The following is a 23,476-nucleotide window of genomic DNA, read 5'->3' as shown; positions in this document are numbered from 1 at the left end:
AGGGTAGCTGATGCAAGAGATGTTGCTCAGGAGGAGCCAGAGAGAGAGGGTAGAGCTGATGCAGGGGATGTTGCATTGGACTGGCCAGAGAGGGTCACCGTACCTCGAAACCAGCACCTGCTAAGCGATGAGGACATGGAGCAACTCACCGCACAGTTTGATCCTCTTGCTGGTCGTAGAGGAGATCTTGGACTGGACGTCATCCAAAATATACTGTCATTCATGGCAACATTGAATGTTGTCTGATTTTGTCACTGACACATATTTCACAGCGGCTCCCCCGCAGGCTGTTCTTTGCCCTTTGAACTCACACTAATTATCTTTTTTTTTAAACTACTACTTTGCACATGTTTCTAGTGTGCAGTGTATATATGTGTGTACCTATGTTTTTATGTTGTAGTATTCGAGTGAATTTTCCTTAAATAAATTACTTTGTTTAAACAATGGTCTCTGTCATTGATGTTGTGCAGTTACTAGCCCCGCTTGTGGCCTGCACTTTGCCACGGTGACTGGGCTTTATATAGTCATCCATTGGGATGTGTTTTCAACAAATAACAGTCCAGACCTCATGGGGAAATTCAATAATAGCCACTAAATGTTTTTTTAAAGAAAACATAATGTGTTGACATTGATATATTACAAAACATATCCCTGAGTTTAACATTGTTCATTAGTGCCACCGTACATAAGCACATACTGTAGGAAAGCAACAAAAAAAGCTACAGATAAATGCACATATGCATTGCTGCCTGAGAACATGCACAGCTTGAAATGCTATTAATATCTGCATGAAGTTTAAAAAATGCTCTTGTTTCTTTTACTAATTACAATGCTTTTCAACATGTATCTATCCATTTTCATTCAGTCTTCATACGCGATGCTGTTTCTTGGTGAGCTTGACAGTAATTCTTGACTCCAATGAGGTGAAGAGGCTAAAATTAAGTTTATAATGTAATCTCTGGATGTTCTCAGACATCTAGGATATGTTCTTGTGAGTACCTGCGCATAATTGGGAATTGATCACGTTTTCAGGTTCATTTATTTATTTTTTAAAACTGATAAAGTTATACGTTTGGTGTTCGAAGACCTGGGATGTATGTCATACACGTGTGCCATGGCATACACTGGGAACTACACTGTGTTGTGTGTCCACTTGCACTTCATCCCCTCGTCACCCTGTTTGTATATAAGTCCTGGTTTTCTGTCCTGTTCTTGTCGGTTCCTTGTTTGTCTATGTCATGAAGTTCTGTTTTTTCCGTGTTGGTTGTTGTTACTTGAGTTCCTGTTCTGCCTGTTAAATATACATTTTTGTTAAGTTTTCTGCTGTCTCCAGTCTCTGCATTTGGGTCCAACCACTCCTTGCTTCACATGACAATGATTGATTTGTACTATATATCGAATTGCTATTTTTGCCATTATTGTATTGTTATTAGTGCCTTTGCAGGGAATTATTATTATTATTACTTTAAATCTCATAGATATTAACACTATTATACATATGGCTGAAATAATCATCATCATTAATTGTTTTGTGATATTATGTCCCTCTTGTTTTCATATATATATATATATATATATGTGTCCCCTCTTCCTTCACAAGCACTATATCAATATATAATACTATTCTGAAGCATGCAATGAAATAGAAGCAGAACATGCTGCAGTGTTTGTGATGAACCTTTGTATACATTTCTGAATAAGTCTCAGAACCCTTTTGTGGTACAATTAATTTGATATGGTTGGATATAGTTTTCAGCTGGAGCAACACTAATACTGAGGCTGATACCCTCCCATTTCTTTGCCGTGAAACGCAGAAGACAGGCTACCACCTTAATTTGAGGGTGAAGTGTCTTGCCCAGGGACACAACTACATGTTGACTGCCAACCCAGTCTCACGGCATTTCGTGTTCACCAACACGATTTTTAATCTATTGATTCGTGTTCACCAACACGATTTGCCCCTTTTTTTCGTTTTGCACAGCACGATTTTAAAAGCAATGTATTTCTACTGCCTGCAGCACGTCTTTTTCTCCGGTCGGGTCGTGGGAGACCGGAAGCTGTGTGGTTCATAAAAACATGTTCTTACTCAATATCAAGCCACAATTATTGCTTTTATTTTAAATCGTATAATTTCGGACTTTTGTTGCCGTCTGTGAGGAAAATAAATGGGGCTCAGAGCCTCAGAATACGGAAATCTGTATTTTAAAATATTTTTTTCCTTCTAATTCGTTATTCTTTTCAAAATAACACACTGTTATTTACTCACCAATAAAACACAATTATCCTTGCTTTTATTTATTGGTTTAATTCCATAATCTCGTTTTTTTTTTGGCGTCCGTCAGGAACTGAATTTCAAAATCCGGTTTAGCGTTAGAGAAACGGCATGACAGACAGACGACAGACACATGGCAGCAACTTTCCCTCCGCTTCATTCATTTCTCCTGTTCAACAGGTTAGTAGTGTCACTGTGTACACAGATTATGTCATATTTCGATCTAAGAAGTGTCTTTGAAACTGTTTTATGTGTAGTTTAATGTCATTCTGTAAACTACGCTACTAGCGTGTGGCTAATGGCGTCCGCTAGCTTCTTTAACACAGGCTGTTGCTCCCTGAATAATGTTGCTCTACTATGTGTATGAGTCCCGTGCACTAGTCTGGTTTACATTTCAAGTTTATTCTGTTTGTATAAATATGTGAAATGCTGGTCTGAGGTCATAATTGTTCATATTATTTAAATGCTAAAGCGCTAATGCTATGCTAATATTGTGCCTGTACAACAGCCATGTTAAAGTGAGTACAGTCGGGTTGTTTGTGTTATCTGTTATCACTGTATTATATACTGTAAATGAAAAAGGCTTTAATCCTTCATGAAAGTCATAATATGGCATCTGTATTTATGTCCATTTTTGATTAGAAAACGAAATGTGTCAGACATAGTTATTTTGATTGGCTAAATGTATTTTTACATTCTCAGTTAGCTTCAGGCCTCACTGAGGAGAAGTATTGAGGTAGAAAGCTGGTGAAGCCATTTCCTTATATTCTGTTTGCACAGATAATAAAGCTGGTTGACAAGAAGGAAGTCATATTCATTCGACCACACAACACAATGCAGAGATACATAAATAGAGAAAACGGATATAATTTGTAAGTGAATTTATTAATGTGTTTAATAAATTCTGGCTAGGACAAGGACAACCACACAAACGGCAGCAACTTTCTCTCTGCTTCATTCTTTTCTCCTGTTCAACAGGCTTATTATCTGATTACCAGCTCTGCACAGCGGACTTGTAACACTAGCAGCAGTGGAGATGGAGCATCAGAACCTGGAGAATACAGCAGCAACAACAAGGATCCATTTGGAGATAGGTAAATGTAAATATTACAGTAATAGTGTACTTTCATTGTGTGGGTTTAGTTAAATAGGTTGTAAGAGAGAGAGACTCCTGTCCCACCTCCCCATTTTATTTTGAGTTGTGCATTGTTATTTGTGCTTGAGAAACATTCCACTTGAACTTTATATTTTAATGAACTTAGTAGTAAATATTGTCCTATATTTCTTTCCGATTTCACAGCTGCCTGCGCCTAGCAGCAAGAACCTCCATCTGTGCCTGCACCCAGGTCAAGATCTACCGTGGCTCAAGGGCCTTCACCAGAGCCATCACCATCAAGGACCAGAGGACCAGCATCACTACAGCAGCCTCCACCTCCATCTGTGCCTGCCACAAGATTAAGATACACCTCGGTACAAAGGCCTCCACCACAGCCATCACGATCAACCCAGCCAGCAAAGAAGTCTCGCCTAGCACACCTCCCTCCCTCCGACACAGCCTCCAGCAGCCCATGCACCATCACCCCCACCTACACAGCAGCCAGACCCACTGTCTTGGAAGACAGACAAAGACCATGGCACTGCTCCCCCTGTCTTTACATTTATAATGAATAGTTGGTTGAGAAAGTTCTGATATTGTCAGGGTTCGTACAGTCATTAAAAACCTGGAAAAGTCATGGAATGCAATATTTTTCCCAAAGTTTTTGGAAAAGTCATGGAAATATAACTAAAGTCGCATCAAATATAATTGATATGTTATCTAATCACCGAAATAGTAATACTATAATGATAATAAATACTGTATCGTATAATGAAACGTAAAATGGCAACTGGCAGTATTTAGCTGGTGAGAGATGTTTACAATCACGCCCTCTAGTCTACAGGAGCTACTATTTGATATAAAGATGCCAGGGAAGTGCAGTTTCAACAATGTATGGCTTCTAAAGAATAAGTACCAATTGTGGTTATCAAAAGACATTGACCCAAGACGTGCTAAATGCAAACTGTGTTGTAACATATTCAATATTTCGAATATGGGCGAGGCAGCGCATGCTAGCCACATGAAAGAGTCATTTAAAATCATTGGTGAAAAAGTGTATGAACCTTGTATTGTAAATATTGAGATTTTACAGTTTCTTATGTTAACATAAATAGTTGGTTGAAAAAAAAAGTTGTAATGCTCAATTTGTATTTGTACACATCACATGAACCTCAGTATGGGATATGCAGTCATGAATCAGTCCTGATGTAACTTTTCTGTGGTGAAAGTAGAGTGATAGAACTATTTTACTCCAAATTCTAATTTACACATTTTCGTTTTAGACATGAACAACACATTTATATAGGCCTATAGTGTAATTCATATATTTCACTACGTTTGTGAACCAAAAACGTTGGTAAACCACATCTGAAACACCAAAAAAAATGGATGACATGAGTACATCTGTGTTTTCACAAGAGTTTTTAAGTTTTCCAAAAATCTGATTTCTAAGCTAAGTATCTCATAAGACAGTGCTCTAAGTCTAAGGTGAGTGACATTGCATTTCTAGCAAGACCAGAGACTGAACATTTTTGATATCTTACACCATGCCATGTTATAAGAAGTGCATTTAAAAGGTGATTTAAGGAGACATAAATACCCTTCACTTCAGTAAGATAAGGTAAGGCGATTTTATTCCAAAAATCTGATTTCTAAGCTAAGTATCTCATAAAACAGTGCTCTAAGGTGAGTGACATTGCATTTCTAGCAAGACCAGAGACTGAACATTTTTGATATGTTACACCATGCCATGTTATAAGAAGTACATTTAAAAGGTGATTTAAGGAGACATAAATACCCTTCAGTAAGATAAGATAAGGCGATTTTATTTTAAAAGACAATGAAGGCAGGTTATATTGATTGATATATTTATTATATTGAAAGCCAAATTAATACATAGTCCCCTGAATCTGGAATAATGTACAATTTACAGCCTCACAATGTCAGGAACTTTTCATCTACAGATTGCTTTAGTCTGGTTTTGCTCTTCACTGATTGGTTACTGAGACTTTGAATTTAAACGGACCTCCCCGTTTATAAAACGGACCTCCCCGTTAATCCGCGCGAAACTACGCACGAATAAACGCGCGAATTGTGACGCAAATGGCTTTCCATACAACGGGGGTTTAATCTGCGCGCGAGGGTCATTTTATGCGCGTGTAAAAGCACATTTTCCGCTCGTGAGTAGCTTGTTTTACGCGCGAGAATATTGACCCAAATCTGACTCCATAGCTGGTCTCATCATACAACGGCAATGAAAAAAGCACCAGGGGAGGCAGCCATAACCTTTGCCACACTGAAGGGGGCGCAAGTGAGCCCACAGGTTCTTGTTGCTACTGTTCTACGCAGGGACGGTAGACCAGACGCGAACAACAAACTAGACTTTTGAAACTACAGGAAGATAAGGAGGACTTTTACAAAAAAGTAATAGATTGTTGTCCAGAAGGATAGCATGGACTTCATCTTCAAGTCAAGGTAAGACCACAATTGTAATGCAAATGATAATCTTACTAAGAAAGAACAATCCAATATGTAAATTGTGGCTAGGCCTATCCTTTTGTTGAACGGTCTGTTTAAAATGAATTGAAGCATCAGACTAAAAAAGCTTTTGAAAATAACCGAATATTTCGATTAAGGTCAAAATATAATATTTGCCTCACCAGCCATGAACCTCACCGCACGTCACTGGTTACTTTAGTTTGAATCTACGTTTGGTGGCATGATCATTATTCTGAGTCATTGCGTGCCTATTGAGTTTAACACGATCCGTGTGTCCATCATTTCCTGGTCTTTAAAGAAGAGGGACCAATGAAAACGTTTTCATTTTGCCGTTGTTCAGCATCGAAACATTCATTAGCTAACAATGACATTATTGTTCTATTAATAAAGGGAGGTCATTTACTCTTTAAAACAGATGGTAGTTATGAGTACTTTTTACTTAAGTACATTTCAAAACCCATACTTCTTTACTTTTACTCGAGTAAAGAAGTTTAGTCAGTATGTTTTAAACACGAGTATCTGTACTTCTACTTGAGTAAAGGATGTGTGTACTTTTGCCATCTCTGGTAGAGAATAAATAATATATCTGTCAAGAAATGTGGACAACACTGACTTACAATATACATTTTCATTTCTGCATGTGCATTGTGAAATGTGTTATGCTCCGATGCTGGTGAGTCACTACGCAGACCTGACTGACACAATTCACCCAGTAGAGCTGAGGCAGAAATCTGACCCCATACACATTAAGAGCTCCATATTTGAATACAATCAGGTAATAATTGCACATAAATTATCTCTGGAGGCACTGAAACATGTCTGATATCATCTGTCTCCAAATTATATTCATTCTGTGCATGAAAAAGTCTGTCAGCTATGCATTTATTGTGCAATTCTTATAATTTTTGGTGCAGAAAATAAGTTTCGACAACTGTGTATATATAGCTTGTAAATAAAATAAATGCATTCAAAGCTAATGATGTGTGCTTTCCTGAGAAGGCCATGGTGATGTTGTGTAATGTCTGTCTGTAGGAAGAGAACACATTTATTTTTAAGTCATTATACATTTACTGCACCAAATAAAGTCCTTTTACAGTAATAAATAAATGCAGTTTCTAAAAGAGTGTATATATATTTGTATACATTTTATGGGTCTATTTTACATTCTGTCAGATTGTATTTAGGCCTACAATGTATCTGGGTAAAAATAAAAGCCAGTGACTGTTTCTTAAGGCATTTCACTGTATTGGACGTTTTCACATTAATGAAAAATAATCTCTTACAGAGCCTCTAACAAGCAGCAGTATATAATTAACCTCATTATGTCTGGTAGAGAAAAACTAAATGCACTGTAAATTCAGACGGTTATGTCTAGACAGAGCATGTATTTTGTGACGTCATCAGAGTCCTCATTAATGTTAGCCTGTGTTTATTATCTTCCCCTGTATTCCCTTTTGTCATTATCCTCACTGATGGGGCCGATCAAAGTCACATCACCTCACCTCCTCTCTATCTTCCTCCTCTCCTGGTGGACCCCTCCTCCCTAGAGGCTGGACTCATACAGAGACCCTCATTGCCAAAGTGTCAGCCGTAACCGCAAACCACCAGATGGGACACACAAGATTTTCCCCTAAGCCCTCCTTCCATTTGTGCTCTGCCTGGACCTGTCTGCCCAGAAAAATCTTAACTGATCTTATCAGGTGAGTCTTCTGGAGCCACAGAAACCTATTAGGAGTCGAATGTTTCCTATCTGAAATTCAGAAATCAGATAAGAGTGTGAGAGATAACCAGATATGAGGTGAGTCAGGAAACGTTACAGTGCTTCACCTTTAACTGCAGCTAGGATCTAAAAATCATGAAGGGAATGACTAACATGAGATACAAATCATCAGAGAGGTACTGAAGAGAACTTTTAGACAATTTGCATTTTTTGAGTGAATAGGACACTGTCAATCATGTGTTTTCCAATTCATGTTCACCATCTTCAGACAGGGATAGCTGTATTTTCATGTCCAGTCAAATTCCCTTCATTGGGTTTCATACATTCAAAAGTCAAAGTGAGTAATGAGTTCCACAATCAACAAACCACATAAACTTGACACGACCTCTGAAGCAGTACGAACATATTTCCTCTTTTATTTACATTCCTTTTCAAATGTTAACATTTTTCGCTATAACTTTTGATCAGGTTGGCATTTGTTCTCATTAAAATAAATTGGCACAAGTAAAACATATGTAGACAAAAGTTTATTTACACCATACAACATTTTGTTTTTAAATATTTTATACAGAGCTGCAGATGAGAGAGCTTGCTGGGATCCTTCAAGCGGATTCTGCAGTATTAAAGTTGTGAAATATATTATTTATATAAAAGTGAGTATTATCTTTATTGCATTTAAAGCAATGAAGAATGTAGCTTGACAAACATTCATTTTAATATGACAGAAAAATCCTCTTTGCCTCCCATGTTTTATATTATAAAGTAAAAAGTGTAGTAATGGCCAAACAGACTGTTATAAACTTTTTAAAAACCTGCATAAATATATACATTGTGCTCCAGGATCCAGTTTTATGAAATCAAAACTGGATCCAATGAAGCTGGGACGACATGGCATGTCATTTGCTTTGTGAGGTTTCATCTTGAGAGATTACCTTTTTTAGCCAATTCCTCAACAGATAATTTGAAACACATGATGGTAAATATTGTACACCAGGCTGCCCCACACTAAGTACACTAGTGAGAATACAAAAAGTAACACTGATGTTTTTTTTCCCTTTTTTCTTTTTTCTCTCTCCTCAGTCCTTATATTGTATTGGCACATAATGTCCCTGCCACACTCGTATAATCCAGATATGTATGCCAAGGCTGTTAGAAAAGTCTGTTGCTTTATTCAGTGCAAAATACATCTCGCTCTCCTCCATTTTCCTAGTTTGCATTTCCTCCTTCGCCGCCCTCTAGACCTCTGTTTGGAAGTCTCCCTCCTGGACATCTAAGGGTAAGTTGACACACTTTTCCCACTCTGCAGGCGTCATCTCCAGTGAGTCCTTGGTGTCAGATTCTAGTACATTCATAGTGGCGTAATTCTGGTACTCACAGGCTGGATTGTAGCTCTCCCATGGGTTCTTGTTTGGCATTGCCTTGTCCTGTGAACATGGCCAGTGGGGTGTGATATTAGTGGCATGACTTCCTCTGCGGCTAGACTGGTATTTTTACAACGGAAGAAAAAAAAGACATTTCCATCCAAGTCAGTTCATTCAAAAGGGCATTGAATGCATTCCTTACAATTGCTAATTGAAAATAATGGATTAATTCTATGGAAAGCATCAAATAACAAAGGATAATGACAGTGTATTAAATGTGACCATGCTTATCATGGAGTCATTAAGAAATGGTGTTTTCCCCAAGCTCAGAAATGTGAGTCATTAACATAAATGTGCTCTCATTGACAATCTCACAGTCGCTATCACGAATAAGGAAGAGAAGCTGCTCCCAGTCACAGGGAAATACAATGGATACTAATGTCTGCAGCCAGCTCTGTGGTAGATTCATTTTGGGGGGAAAAAAGAAAAAAGGGCAGTGACAATACACTGTTTTTATATAAAAGAACTTGCACTGGTAGCTAAGCAACGGGCCTCAAATGACATAGTGCTGTAGGGATGATTGAAATGTGAGTGAAAAAAAGGATTACATGCAGCCAAAAGTCTGCCTGACATTGTCTAATATGTCTGGCTGTGTTTGGTCACTGGCCCAATTCCTACTTGTTGCCTTGAATACAAAAAGCAACGCTGCTGACATGCCCGATGTCTACAGCTCCCGCCAGGTGTGGAGACAGAAGGTGGGACTTTTTGATTTGCAGCAAGATCAGAACGAATTCTCATAAAACTTCTGACTTGACAAAGAAGAAAAGTTTCCCCCTCCCACACACAGTTGCAGTAATAGAAAAGTGAACTTGAGGTAATATTTGTATAGATGTTGATAGGTTAAAAAATCTGCCATGCATTAATGGAAAAATGATGGGGTTGCTAAGTAGATAAATGTGCATGTAAATAAAAGTGCATTCATGGCCTTGCATTGGAATGGATGCACTCTATTGCAACAAGATTACTAAAGGACTTTTCCCTGACACTGGCCTTGTGGAGAAAATGCTTCAGTGCCTTTTTTAGGGGGCAGCCCCCTCACTCGCCCCCCCGCCAGCTGCTGGCAGGCCCTCTATGTATAGGAAGGTTCACTGCCACATGAGTACAGCTACACATACTGTAACTGCTCATTTGCACAATCACACATTACGTGTCCTGCACTGGATATTTAAAAAAAGGCTATTTTGATGGAGTCTATTTAATTGGCTGATTGCCACCCTACTGGATTCCTGTTACTCACCATGCTGCCCATATTTGGTATGTCTCGAAATCGGTCCAGGGTTTGAAATTTCTGATTCAGTTCCTGGAACAGCTCCATGTGTCTTTTCCTGGTGTGCATGACTTTCTGCAATGGCAAGGGTGTTTTCTTTGGTATTGACAGCCAATAATGGAAAAGCATCTTCCTCTCCACCCACTCCAACTCTGATCAATTTGTTAGTGTCATGGTAATTTACTTATAAGCCAGAAACAAATCTACTTGTCTCTGCATATATACAAGTGGCTGCCAAAATTAAGGAAACACCAATATAATTAAAGTTAGAGGGATGGGACAGTTAAATCCTGAAACTATTTTTATTTGCCATGTCTGAATTCAACATAATTCTTCATTACTGACGAATTGAGTTGTTTAGGGCTTTTGTACGCGTAAGGGAAATCCTTATAATCAAACCTTGGCACAAAACTTCCATTTAACGGGTTGGTGTGCATCGAAGCTAAAAAACAAAATGCACCCCACACCAAAATCGCTGCCAGAAGCCTCATGTTTCCTTTACTTTGAAAGTGCGCACAAGATATATGCAGTAAAGCCTGCTTAAATAATTGCAAAGGAATGCTAAAAACCTGCCAAAGGGGGTTTTGAATGTGTTTGCAAGCCAATATAATCATTGTTGAAACCAGTGGTGAAATCAGATGTGAAATGTGCAAATGACTTTAAAAAGCATACATTTTAGAAAATCAACGTATAGCTAATGGATGGAGGAGATGGAGGAGGAACAAATGTTGATGAGAACTGTTGCCCTGTTTGTCAGTTGACAGCCTTGCTTTTACCTTAACTACACAGCAGGTAAATAAATCGCATTGAGTCAAGGCTTTGTAACTCCAATAAGCTTAAGAGGAAACAAGTACTCGTAAATCAAATGACAAACACAACTGCAAAATAAATGGCTTTTTTCTGCATAAAAAAGCTAGATGCATGTAGTACGGAATAAATGGTTTTACGTACCTCAAAGTCCATATCAGAATATCGTGACTTTCGTCTCTGTGAAAATAAAACAGGAAGTACTGAAGTTAATAATTGTCTAAGAAGATACACACATTAAAAAAGCTGAATGGTGTATTTTAAGGTGTTTGATGCAGCTCTGACTCCTTTGTGCTTCAACCACACGAACATATTCACCTCTAAGGAGCTCATAGATATCGTGGACCCTGTCTCACTCCTAGAAAGCCCCGCAGATTCCTCCATCTCAGCGAGGAAGTTCTTTACAGCCGTGCGCGGTTCGAAGGGCAGGTTCTGCATCTGCTCTGGAGCGCTCGGATACTGCTGCTCCAGGTTCACATTCATGTGGTCCATGCCTGACGGGCTCATATTGAAGTCAGGACTCATCTTGTAATGCATCAGCCTCTCGTGTGGCAGCGTATCCATATTGATGTTCATCTTGTTGTCGTCTTTCAGGAGGGTGCCCGACCCCGACACTACCGCAGAGGCGCGAGGCATGACTATGTAGTCCGTCTCCATCATCTGGGCCTGCATGGCGTGGCCCTCCATGTCGTGGCCCCCCATGTCGTGGTCGCTCTGGCGCATGGCGTCGTCGGTGCACAGGTACACAGCGCGGCGCAGTTCAGCGTTACTGTCGACCATGCACTGCTGCTCTTTCAGATCACCCACTCCCATCGGCATGTGCATAGCTGAAGGCTGCTGGATAATCACTTTGGAGATGATGTTGCCAGGCAACGTAGAGTAGTTGAGGCCTTCGGGGAGCTTCTCATCTTCCTCATCATTGAGAGAAATGCGGGAGAGGGTGCCTGTGATGGTGGCTGCGCGACACGAGCCCATGTCTTTGTGGAGCGCTGCAGGGCAGAGTGATACACCCATTAGTTGATGTTTTTCTGTAAGGAAAGTTGTGTCACAGTTTGTCGGAGATAATCCCACATATGAATACAAGAACAAGACATTCAAGTCAATATGAAGCAATTCTCAAAGGATTGTGTACTGCAGACAGGACAAATAACTGCTAATAAATGCTTAGTGTGACATTTCATCTCAAGGCAAAGGACACAACAGCAGGTATCTCTGGAGGATGTAACAGTAACTAAAGTTATATCCTGACATTTTCCCTGCCATAAAACATGTAGCCTTATCATAATGTAATGGTCCTGATGACCTTTTGAATCACTGAATATTACACAGCAGTTATCTATTCAGAGATACTTTACAGTTATAAGAACCCTCCAAACTGAGCAGTTTAATATTCTCCTCGTGAATCAGTAGGAATTATGTTGTCTGTTCACAAAATGTCTGCAAGCTGATTATAAGGAGTGCAACAGATCTATCTTGTCTTTTTGTTCCAGTCTAATTTAATTCTCAGTGTTGACATGGGGAAAACACATCGGAGTCTGGTATTCAGTTTACTCTTATACTCTGTAAGTGACACAGCAGAATATGTCCACTGCACTCAAGTATAATCCCCGTTTGTGAACAGGCAAATTAAATGTGCTGACCCCAGAGAGTAATCTGGGAAGTGCATTTCTCTTGGCAGCTAATTCAGGTCATGATTTATGAATGACACCTGTTTGCTCTGCCTTTTTGTATCGAGTAAGTCCACTTTAGCTTTACAAGACTGCACGGCATGAAGTAATGTTTGGTCAAAAGAGCCAGACAACCTTTTTTTCGTCTCTTAACAAGCTGTGTTTCTGAAAGCTCCTAATAGTGGTCCGCTCTGTTATTCCCTGCAGATCCACTTGTGTGTTTTTCATTGGTTCGGAAGGGAGTGGAGAAAGGCGAGTTCACATGCTCGTGCCAAGTTACCGCCACTAGATACACGCAGGATCACTTGCACAATCTCTAAGGAATATTTATTTGTATTAAATCATCTCTCCAAACAATTAGTGTGGCTTTAAAGTACCAAAAACTAGACGCAAGAATCAGGAGCTTATACACTCCCACTAGAAGAAAATCCTCTTGGAATGAAACACATAGCACCTACGACAGTGTCTACATGTTAATGAGAAACATAACGTAAACTTAAAACATGCAGGATGGGAAAAGCTGATGTTTTTCACTTTAGTGCTGTTACGCTTAAAGTGAAAATCCAACAGCTCTCTTCATACTGTTTTGTTCTCAGATTAAAGTCAGTGTTTTGGTAACTGTGAGAAAAGTCTCCTGTGGGGTTTGATGCTTGTTATGTAACCTCAGCTATTTGTATTGTCTATCCTCTTTCTTTTTTTACATGCAAGGCAAGGAGAATGCTGTTGATAAAAGGCTGTCGGTTCTTTACCTGATCGGCAGGCGATGTCCACATCTTTTTCAAAGTCAGTCTGTAGATAGAGGACAGTCAAAAGGTCAGTATCGCGAAACATTGAAGCCTTTTATACTGTAAACTGTGAATACAAAACATTCATGTGGAAAAGCCAGCCGCAAAATAATGATAGAATATATATTTAGTATTTGTATTTCCCAATGCTTGAGAAAAATGCAAAGCGGTCGTTTTTTCTCCGCATCCTAACAATATATCAATAACACATCTATGGGGGGGGGCGGATACATTAGCTGCATGTTTTTGGTGCTGCTAATGGCTGCATTGAATTAGGGGGCCTTGACACCATTCTGCTATCATGAGAACTATTTCTCTCTGAGGTGCATTAGAATACTAATGGCCGATCATTGCCATGATGTGCCATCGGCATCGTTGTGCTAGATGAAGAGGGCTGGTGTCCCATTTCAAAGGTCAGGCTGGGAACAGTCCTCTATTACCCTGTGAGAGGAAATGAGAAAGATGCATCGCAAACACGGCCTGTAAGTTCAATCAAATGGAAATCAAATGTTGGGCTCGGGGCCTAAGAAAACCAAAGGCAGCTGATGCCATTTATCACAGGGCCGAATGTCTACCCTGCATGTAATTGCAGCTTTGCAAAAGCGTTGTGTGGAAAATGATAAAGCTATGGAAAACAATTCCTCTTGTTTTAGAGGCTACATTAAAGCTGGATAATAATGAACTAAACAAATGCATGAAGAGCACAAGTTAAATTAAGGTCAATGGGGGGAAAAGGGAGTTCTGGATGTGTATTATAAATAATCAGGGAACATTAGGTCTGTTAAATGACAGAGGAGCAAATGGTGTCAGATAACAGAGAGTAAATGTGCCTACCATTATCTGAGCATGCCCGTTAGGGAAGGTTCCTGTTGCATCTCCACTGATTGGGTCTTGGCAGTTTCTGAGCCGACACCTCAACGCATCTTGGACCTAAAGACAGAGGGAATCCGTTTTTCATCATGTCACTAACGCTGTTTATCACAGGCTTTAAACAGATAAGCAATTGGAAGTTCATTAGTGTTTTGTAAATGGGTCTTGTCTTCTGTCAAGTATGAAAACTATAGTGTATTTCCCAAAATGCAACAACAAACACTTAAATGTATGTCCTGGTTGTGATAACTTCAAAAGAATCATCTCCATTTTAACCTGAATACCAGAGAAAAAAGTGATCATGGGTGAAAGAAACATGACTTCCTCTACCTCTCTCCGTAGGACACAGTGCACCATCACAATGACAAAGCCCTGCAGCGAGTCAAAGACAGCGAAGAGGATCTGAAAGAGGATGGAGCGTTTGTCCGTCATGGCGAGCACTGCAGACATCCAGGTCAGAGCCAGCAGAGGTAGGACGACACAGGAGCTCCACAGGGACGCCCTGAGAGAAGGAAGGGAAGAGAGCGCATTTAAAAGCACGAGTATTGGTATAGATAACACGATAGCATCTGGAGTACAAAGTCCATATCTCCATCAAATCCTTTTTTACTCATGGGCTTTAATGTGCATGCTTGTAGTGATGTAAGCTGTAAAATAGACATGTAACACCACAAGTTTACAGTAAAACACATTCCTGTACTATAGCTCGGATGTGTTGTAGATGTTAGTGCAACATCAGTTCACGCTGCAGTGGACTGCAAGGTTTAAATTGTAGCGGTGGACACGCTTTACATGCAGAAACTCCCTGTAGCATCGTCTTATTGATTCAGAGACACTGACAGGCACTTACATTGCATTGCTAGCTGTAGTTGCTGATAAAGCAGTTGTTGATACAACACCACATTTGGCACACTTGAGAGTTAATCCTGTATGGGGCTCACTCATCTGTCTGTGGGACATAGAGACAACAGCATGACAAACAACGCTAACAGCCACTATCCCCGACTTTAAAATTCTCCCCCAGCATGTTAGCAACAGCAGACGTAGCCAATGTGTGGGCGATTTAATGATTTTCATCTCGTGGACTGATTCTGCCAAAGAAATAGGAAGCCACGTCCCTCCCGAGAGAGATCTGACCTCTTTATGTTTATGCTTCTACATTTCCTTTCAACAGCACGAAAAGCAGGTCTGAATCTCCATATGTGTGTGAAAGAAATATCAAAGCGTATTTGTATTTTTGCATGATGATAAGAAGAAGAAAACCAGGTACTGACAAGGATTGGCTGTCATACCCTGCTCGATGCTTCAGCTTCTTGTCCAGGATGCCATCCCTGGACACGAGTTTATTAAACACCAAGATACCGATCACCATGTTCACCTGCCAATGAGAAAAGGAAACAGGAATATTAGCTTTTACAATGAAACATTCGCAACAAGATTGTTTTAAAACCGATGTTAAATATATCGCTTAATATCCGGGCTTGACATTTTTCGTATGATTTAATGTCATTATCCCGCTGGGCTTTTGATTTTCTCTGCCTGCGCTGAGCTTTGACCTCTAGCTTCTATTGTTTGTTCCTCTCTGTGACATTTCAGCCAAGGGATGAGGCATGCCCTGGATACCCAGCCCAGAACAACAGCCTGAAGAAAAGATCGGCTTGACAAGAAACACTCGTCTTCTCAAAGGCACCTTCCCCTATTATTAGCAGCACCTAGGCAAATATAACACTACCGATTTAGCAGCTGTGTAAATATATCTTTTAAATATTCCTTTATATCAAATCCCTCTTGAGCTGAGATAAAGACACTATTAAGTATTTATACTAATACATGTGGGGAAGTTCATCTCCATCACCCTTTGTGTCTGTGAGAAATGGTATTGTGATGTTCTAGTATCAATACAGTACATCATTCTCACACTGCAGAGGGTGTTTTCTGCGCTTTTTACAGAGATTAGCTTATGTTCCTCTGAGGTTCATCACATTTGAAAACAAAAGCACAGAAAGACTGGGCGCCTCCGTGCATTTAAAGCTCAAACTAAGTCGTTTAGTCGCTTTTTCAAAAGGAAATCTGAAATATCCTTATTTAAAAATCCCACCACAGTAGAGTGGTTTTACAATGAAAAAATAGCACTCAGTATTCAGCGTCCTCTGTCCCTCTGACACAGATTTAGTGATTTGCATAATCACATTCTTGGTGTAATTTTCTCAGTACAACAATGTAAATACAAGATGATTAAAATACCCCAGTATATTAGATTCTGAACAAATCTAATGCATTAATACTTTATAACCTCACAGCGACATGGAGCACCATTATGGTAAATGAAAGGGAATTGCTTGAGCACATTGCCTGATGGGATGCTCATTACTTTGACTTTGAAAGCGGAGTGTGTTCCTCCTCTTAGGCATTTTCAGAGCAACATTTAGTCGTTTTTTAACACAGTGGAAATGTACCACATTGATACTGTAGCATCTACAGGACCGCACATTGATTTGTTTGCGTAAAGAATTATGTCTAAGCCACGCAAAGTTTGTGTTTTGGGATATATTTCTTCAGGTGATGCCTCAAACTTGAACTGTAGTTGTTGTAAATCCCCTATCTATTCATCATTTAAAAGTTAAAACTGGACATAACATACCAGAACAACAGCAGCTGCCGGTCCAACAAAGGCATACAGGAGTCCACCCTCCAAAGACAACCAACAGCTGCAGAGAAAACAGGAACAAAAAAACTGTTAACTCCCTCCAAGGCATCAACATCAGAGCTAATGGTGCACACCAGCATACAATTGTATTCCCCTCAATTGTCAAGGGAGAAGTGCCATATGCTGTAACTCTATTTCCAAAGTTGCACTGGGTAATAAAATGCTAAAGAAATTTTAAGCAGTGTTTATGGGTATGGTATCCAGCAGGGATACAAGTCACACAGAACTGGGGTCTTGCTGCGCTATTTTGAAATGTGATTGGGTCGAGGGATTTTGTTTATGGCCCTGTTTAGATAAGTAAGCCACTGCAGGAGCACTTATTCATTTCCCTTAAGTGTTGATATCAATAAGAATTTAGAAAAGAAACACTTACTATAAAGGTGTCCCATAGCCCTTTGTTTTGGTGAATCCCATTGAAACAGCAACCACTAGAGCTGGTAATCCTTGAAAAGAGAAAACAGGCAATAGTTATTCGAGAAGCATAAGTTCACTTCAATGCAGAAAAAGTCAGACTCTGCCTTCCAGCCATTTTAAAAAGCGCATATTCACTCCATTAGATGATACAGTATGAGATTATACAATCGTCTGAGACGTATATGATGCATTTCAATATTTCAATCAACATGCGGCACAGTATTCCATTAAGTAGCAGAGGAGAACACACTGTACTGTGCTTCCACAAAATGGCAGCAGAGCATCGAGTCCAGGAAACCACATTGTGACATTTCATCAATTCACTGTAAGAAATGTCCCCGCCTTCCACACATGTTTTATATGGAGGGATTTTTTGTTGCATTATGACTCCTCATTATGGATTGGTGTAATGGAGTCGGTTCTTCTTACTACTGTGTGCTCAGAATATTAACGCTTTTTCTTCTCGGAGCAGCGCAGGCAGTTTGTAATCATGTAATCAGTTTCCCGGAGGCACGAGGCGAAGACCCTGTGGCCATCCAGTGTCTCTCTGCAGTGCTGAAGAGGTAAAGAGTGCCGAGTGTACACAAGCATGTCATGAATCATCGTGCTGGCACCAGCCTGGCGGAGACACCGCACTTCAAACCGGCTGAATTAAAAGACAACAGGTACCGCGTGCTGCATTTCACTTTGTAAATCTGTTATAAAAAGGTTTATCGTCTTCTATTTGAACACAGAGGGTAATCTGAGGAGGGTTTAAGTCAAAAATAGCATTCATATTAGATAATGATTTGTTATTGTCATACAAAATGATATAGATTGTTTTATTTATCAACAAACTGTCTGTCGGGGCATTTTTAGAAAAATCCATGTGATTGTAGAAACAGCCTTTGTCCATTTTTTCTTCTTGCAGCAAGCGGTGGCACTGCAATGACTAAGAGAACCTTGTTTGTTGCTAGGTAACAAGAAGAATGAGTGTGGGCTCTTTCATAATCAAATAGATTTTTTTTTTAAGGAGAGATTTCTACTAGACTGAAAGAAACGAAACGTGTGGACGAGCATACAGACTGACATTTATCAAATGAAGAAAAACATTCAAATCTTTCAAATGTTGATACAGATGTTGATCTGCCTGTGTTTCTTGACAGACATGTCTCCTTGCAATAGCCTCTTCTTTTGTGACGTAACACTCAAGAGTCAGGAACAAAGCGTGGGAGGCAGGGAAATAAAGTATCTGACATCCACACTGATTAGAATTTGTACGGGTACTAAAACCATTGTGTTGGGTACTAACTATTTAATTTGGGATTCGTATTAATATTACAAATAATTGAATTGGAAAGGATTTCAGAATATGTATAATCATGATAAATCACTCCATTTTACCTTTGCGAGCATTTCCTCTCTCTCTCCTACGTCTTTTCTGAGGTTTTACTGTACACACGGTGTGTTCTCCGCAGTGTAAGTGCTCCGCTCAGACATAAGGTCATTTCAACCTGCTCTGCTGGAGCCGCACCGGTCTGTCTTGAGGGCCGGTCCATTTACCGGGCCCTCAGAGAGCTTGACTGGAGCACAAAAGCATCACAACAAAGAGGCCGACAGGAGGGAGATCTGGCTGCCCCACAGAGAGAGGATGGGAACAGCGGACGGAAAAAAAGACACACAGATACTTGGAAAGACACCTTGGCCAGAGACCTTGGGAGGAAACGGCAGCTGCGATGGATGATGGGAGATAATGAAGAGGTTTAGGCAAACACGCTGCTTTCTTACCCCAGCCCAGACACAGAAAGCGCTTGCGGATGAGCCTGGTCCGAACTTTTCCCGTCACTGCCATGTAGGACTGCCAGGCCTCGGTGAGGACCCAGCAGAACGATGCCAGGAAGAAGAAATGCAGGAAGGCTGTTGTCATGACGCAGACTCCCTGTCGATACAAAGAGAGAAAAGAGTCAGAGATATACTGTATATTGGCTGCAGTACGTGCAAAACAACTTGGAAAAATGGTGCCCGCATTAATAGGAACTAATGCAGATTCCACAAGATCATATTGATATTTCCTCATATCCCTGCAGCACTGGCAGCATTTCCCTGTCTAGACCATCCACTGGAGTACCTTCCTGTGCAGTGAATGAAACAAAGCATCAGTTTAAACTGCAGCAGCAGAGGTGGCAGCAGTAGTAAAGATCAGAGAGAGCCTAGCGTAGCATTCCTTTGCACTCACCCACATTAGTATGCTGGGGATCCCACCTGGAGGCATGTGAGCCAAGGTCAACTGTTTTACACAGAGACACAACACCGCTTAAATGATACAGAATGCACGTGGCGGAGACAGCAGATTGCATTCAGGCTCGACAATGAAGCACCACTTTTCAGCTTCATTAGCTGGTCCATCTCTGTTCTACCGAGAGGCCTCTCCAAATGCGATTGTTTAGAAGAGGATCAGAAATAAAAAAAAAGGAGGATCTGTAAGAATCGCGTGGTTGCACGCTGACATTTGTTAGACAAGATTACGCTTTTCCTCCAGTTCTGATTGTCTGCAGTGTGGGGAAGTGGTAATCTGAGCGATGGTGCACAAAGAGGGGAAGATTGAAGTGTATCATCTCGTCCCAGGGCGTCCACACCATACTGCGAGATGTGCCACACACTACCATCCCCACTGAGAAAACCACATTAAATCCATCCATCCCCTGCAGTGTTCACGGGGTTCACACGAGACAGTAATCCTGCATTACCTCATGTGCTAGAAGTGGGGAATTCTGTTTACCTACGTCCATGAGCAATTATGTAACCCTAAATATTCATCAAAGTTTAAGTAGGATGCATTCAGGTGTAAGTATCTCCTGCTGCCATATGGCCAACGTCTCAGATACTTCTTGTTACCGGCTGGTTTGAAGTTTTTCAGTTGCCAACTTTCAAGAAACCTCTGTATAAAATGAGTGGCCTATAAAACACATTCACCCTACTTACATTGATAAGATACATAACACATACTCTGTAAGTAGAAATGTTTTTATCACAAGACTATATGTCACTTCTTTTGAAAGGAGGCAAATATTCCTGAAAGTCTGCCTTAATAGCATTTTTATTTCAGATGATTCAGGATGCAACCATATCCCATGCCCATTTGACAAAATCAGTTACTCTATATTATCTCAAATATGTTTTAGCAATAATATGACGTGGCTCTGTAGGAACTAAGTGTGCTTGGACAGAAATGGTGACACAAACCTGCCATGGGAATTGCAAAATAAAGGTACATCTTAAAGCTGATGATACAAATTGACGTTTTCTGCTAAGTCATAGTCAGCACTGGCCAAATCTGAAATATAATATACTTGAATATGAGTCAGAATATGAGTTATAGGTAACACAGACAGGTAATTTATATACTTAGTTATATCACTCAGAAATAATGCTTTAGAGCTGCTGATGTTAAGAGATGAAAATATCTTAACATCAAATCAAAGCATACGAAGCTCCCATTGCACACGACCACCTGCTTTGGTTGAAATCACACAGAAGATCTGTTTTGTACAAAAGCTGTGAATAAGAAATAATATATACCGTGTTATTTCATAGCTACATCTAGAATGTTCCTGCCTTTCTGTGCGGAATGATGATTTCAGTGACCTGCATGTGAGTGTACCGCTGTGCAGCATGTGATTATTACTATGTAAACATGCCAAATCAGTGAGGGAAATCTTGTATGAAAGTACAAAAAACCGGATTGAAGGAGACCATAGTGGAAGGGGAAACAGTGTGTGGTATGCAGCAGCCATACTGCCTGTTCATGCAGAGCTAATTCCAGTGTTGCTGTTGCTCATGTGCTGTCCAAGGTGCTGAAAATAGAGCCTGCCTTGTTTCATGGAAACAGGTCACATGCAACCGTTGTGTTTCACGGTTCATTTGGATCCCTATAGCACCCAGCTTCATTAGTCCTCCAAAAAAAACTGCATTTGAAAACAAGGAAAGGTACATTATGAGGACATTATGACAGACTAGGTTGGACATAAGCAAAAACACAAACAAACCCAGAGCTCATACTGCCCTTTAGAAAGGCAAATGCCTGGAGAAGTTGAGCACACAGTGTCAGTATCCATGGAAACAGAGAAACTGACGAAGGGACCACATTGTAACATTGGAGAGCTGATAGACATGGAGGTAAGGGTAGAGGCTGACAGGGTGTACTTTAAGACAGTTCAATAATAGAAGTTTAATGTCAGGTCAGATCTAAAGTCATTTCTCACTGTGGACTGAATAAACTCAGACTTAAAGGTCTGGGACGGGCCTTTCAAAACTGAACATCTAATTGCTATGAACTAGGGATGCACCGAATATTCGGCCACCGAAAATTATCGGCCGAAAATGGTTAAAAAGGCCATTTCGGCTTTTAAAAAGGCCCTTTCGGAAACGTGTTGTTGTGATGATGTAATAAAGACGCGGCTGGCTCACAGGGGGGGGGGAACATTGACCTTTGTCATCGAGATTGCCCTGAGCCTTTAACAAATCGTATTAAATAATCTGATGACAGACTGTAAACAGAATAGCTGAAATTTTAACAAACTAAATAACTCAGTTACCTCTAATCATTAACCCATGTTTGTATCATGTAGTTAACTCCGTGTGTTGCTGCTAGCATACATAACACCTGACGTGGAAACGTTACTCGTGGATGGGGCTACAGAGCTGCTAGAAAGACGGTCGAACCCGGTACATTCCTCCGTCTGCATGCGGTGCACTTTTGCTAAATGTTTAGACAAATTGCTCGTGCTTACATGCTAAACTCTTATTGCACTTATGGTAACAAGTATTCTCCACATCGAGACGGGTAAAGTTTAACCACACCTCGGAGCGCGTTCTCTCCGCCATCTCCGCAGTGTGCTCCGCTGCATGTAGCAGCTGCGTGTGTGTAAACTGCCCCGCCCCCTCGCACACAGACGGGAGAGAGAGATCTCGTCTGATCGAAAATACATCATAGACGCATTTGTTGTCTTTGCATATTAGAAACGAGTTGGCGACACTAAGACTGCGATATAATGTTTTTTAGCAATAATACATGACATATATAAATGTACTGTATGCATTCAAAAGTGCTGAATAAATGTTTTATGGACCCATAATAGTGATTATTATTTAAGTTAAGTTTTGCCATAATCATGTCTATTTCCATAATCAGGTAGCTGAACAACATTGGTAAAAAAATGTATACATTATATATATATATATATATATTTCTATTGATCATTTTCGGCATTCGGTTTTCGGCCAACTGTTTCCTATTTTCAGTATCGGTTTCGGCCAAGAATTTCCCATTCGGTGCACCCCTACTATGAACTGTGTCACACTTTGCTTCCTATTGCAATGACAGTTCACTGGAATCAAAAAAGAAAGGAGCAGTCACATATTATTGAAGCCAAACATTGAAAGAAGCAGTTTCAGTTTTGCTCACAGTGAGGCTGAGAGCTCCGTCCCTCCTAATTGGATTTAACTAATGTTGACATGGTGATTAAATTATTTTCCCCAGGCATTATTTATTTGCTAATCCAATTTATCATTCAGTTATTTCCATCATTTATTGCTGCATTAATTTATCATATAGGAGAACAGTTAACTTTTACATATGACTATTACTGCAATAAGCACTTAAGATGATTGCTTGGGAGACGCTCCTAATGGCACGGTATCTATAGTAGAGGGTTTTTTTTAATCCAATGTTGCTTTTATTTTCCTGAATCCGTGTGGGAGGTGGAGGCTGGTGCTATATTTGATTGAAGCACCCTCCTTTAAAATCAAGCAACAAGTGCACCAGTGCTTTACAAAGGAGGTGCTTAGGTGGAGGACTACAGACAACAAAGTGGTGGCAGCAAAGTGATGTTGAACCACAAAGAAAAACTGAAAAGAATGCATCGATTTTGCCGCTAGAGTCAGAAAATGGCTACCTACTGCTCGATAGATGT

General features: G+C 40.2%; 1 protein-coding gene across 13 annotated transcripts in view; it reads right to left on the bottom strand.

Annotated features, from left to right (window-relative positions):
- Positions 1-7,979: 7,979 nt before the first annotated feature.
- Positions 7,980-23,476, bottom strand: part of adgrb3 (adhesion G protein-coupled receptor B3) — a 115,319-nt gene continuing 99,822 nt past the window's right edge. For 5 of the 13 annotated variants that reach the window (XM_034201914.1, XM_034201916.1, XM_034201917.1 and 2 more), the window contains 12 exons: positions 19,293-19,443; positions 17,485-17,554; positions 17,046-17,112; positions 15,679-15,782; positions 15,255-15,353; positions 14,735-14,906; positions 14,369-14,464; positions 13,499-13,538; positions 11,401-12,110; positions 11,227-11,262; positions 10,246-10,350; positions 8,784-9,068 (listed from right to left, as the gene is read on the bottom strand). In XM_034201914.1, the coding sequence (XP_034057805.1) occupies positions 8,823-9,068; positions 10,246-10,350; positions 11,227-11,262; positions 11,401-12,110; positions 13,499-13,538; positions 14,369-14,464; positions 14,735-14,906; positions 15,255-15,353; positions 15,679-15,782; positions 17,046-17,112; positions 17,485-17,554; positions 19,293-19,443 (1,896 nt within the window). In that variant the 3' untranslated portion in view covers positions 8,784-8,822. Of the gene's footprint in view, positions 9,069-10,245; positions 10,351-11,226; positions 11,263-11,400; positions 12,111-13,498; positions 13,539-14,368; positions 14,465-14,734; positions 14,907-15,254; positions 15,354-15,678; positions 15,783-17,045; positions 17,113-17,484; positions 17,555-19,292; positions 19,444-23,476 lie in introns of all 13 variants that reach the window. The other 8 variants (XM_034201921.1, XM_034201922.1, XM_034201919.1 and 5 more) reach the window with 6 other exon arrangements.

Source organism: Gymnodraco acuticeps, unplaced genomic scaffold (genome assembly GCF_902827175.1).
Source record: "Gymnodraco acuticeps unplaced genomic scaffold, fGymAcu1.1, whole genome shotgun sequence".
NCBI lineage: Eukaryota > Metazoa > Chordata > Actinopteri > Perciformes > Bathydraconidae > Gymnodraco > Gymnodraco acuticeps.
This window is presented reverse-complemented; position numbering and strand designations above follow the sequence as displayed.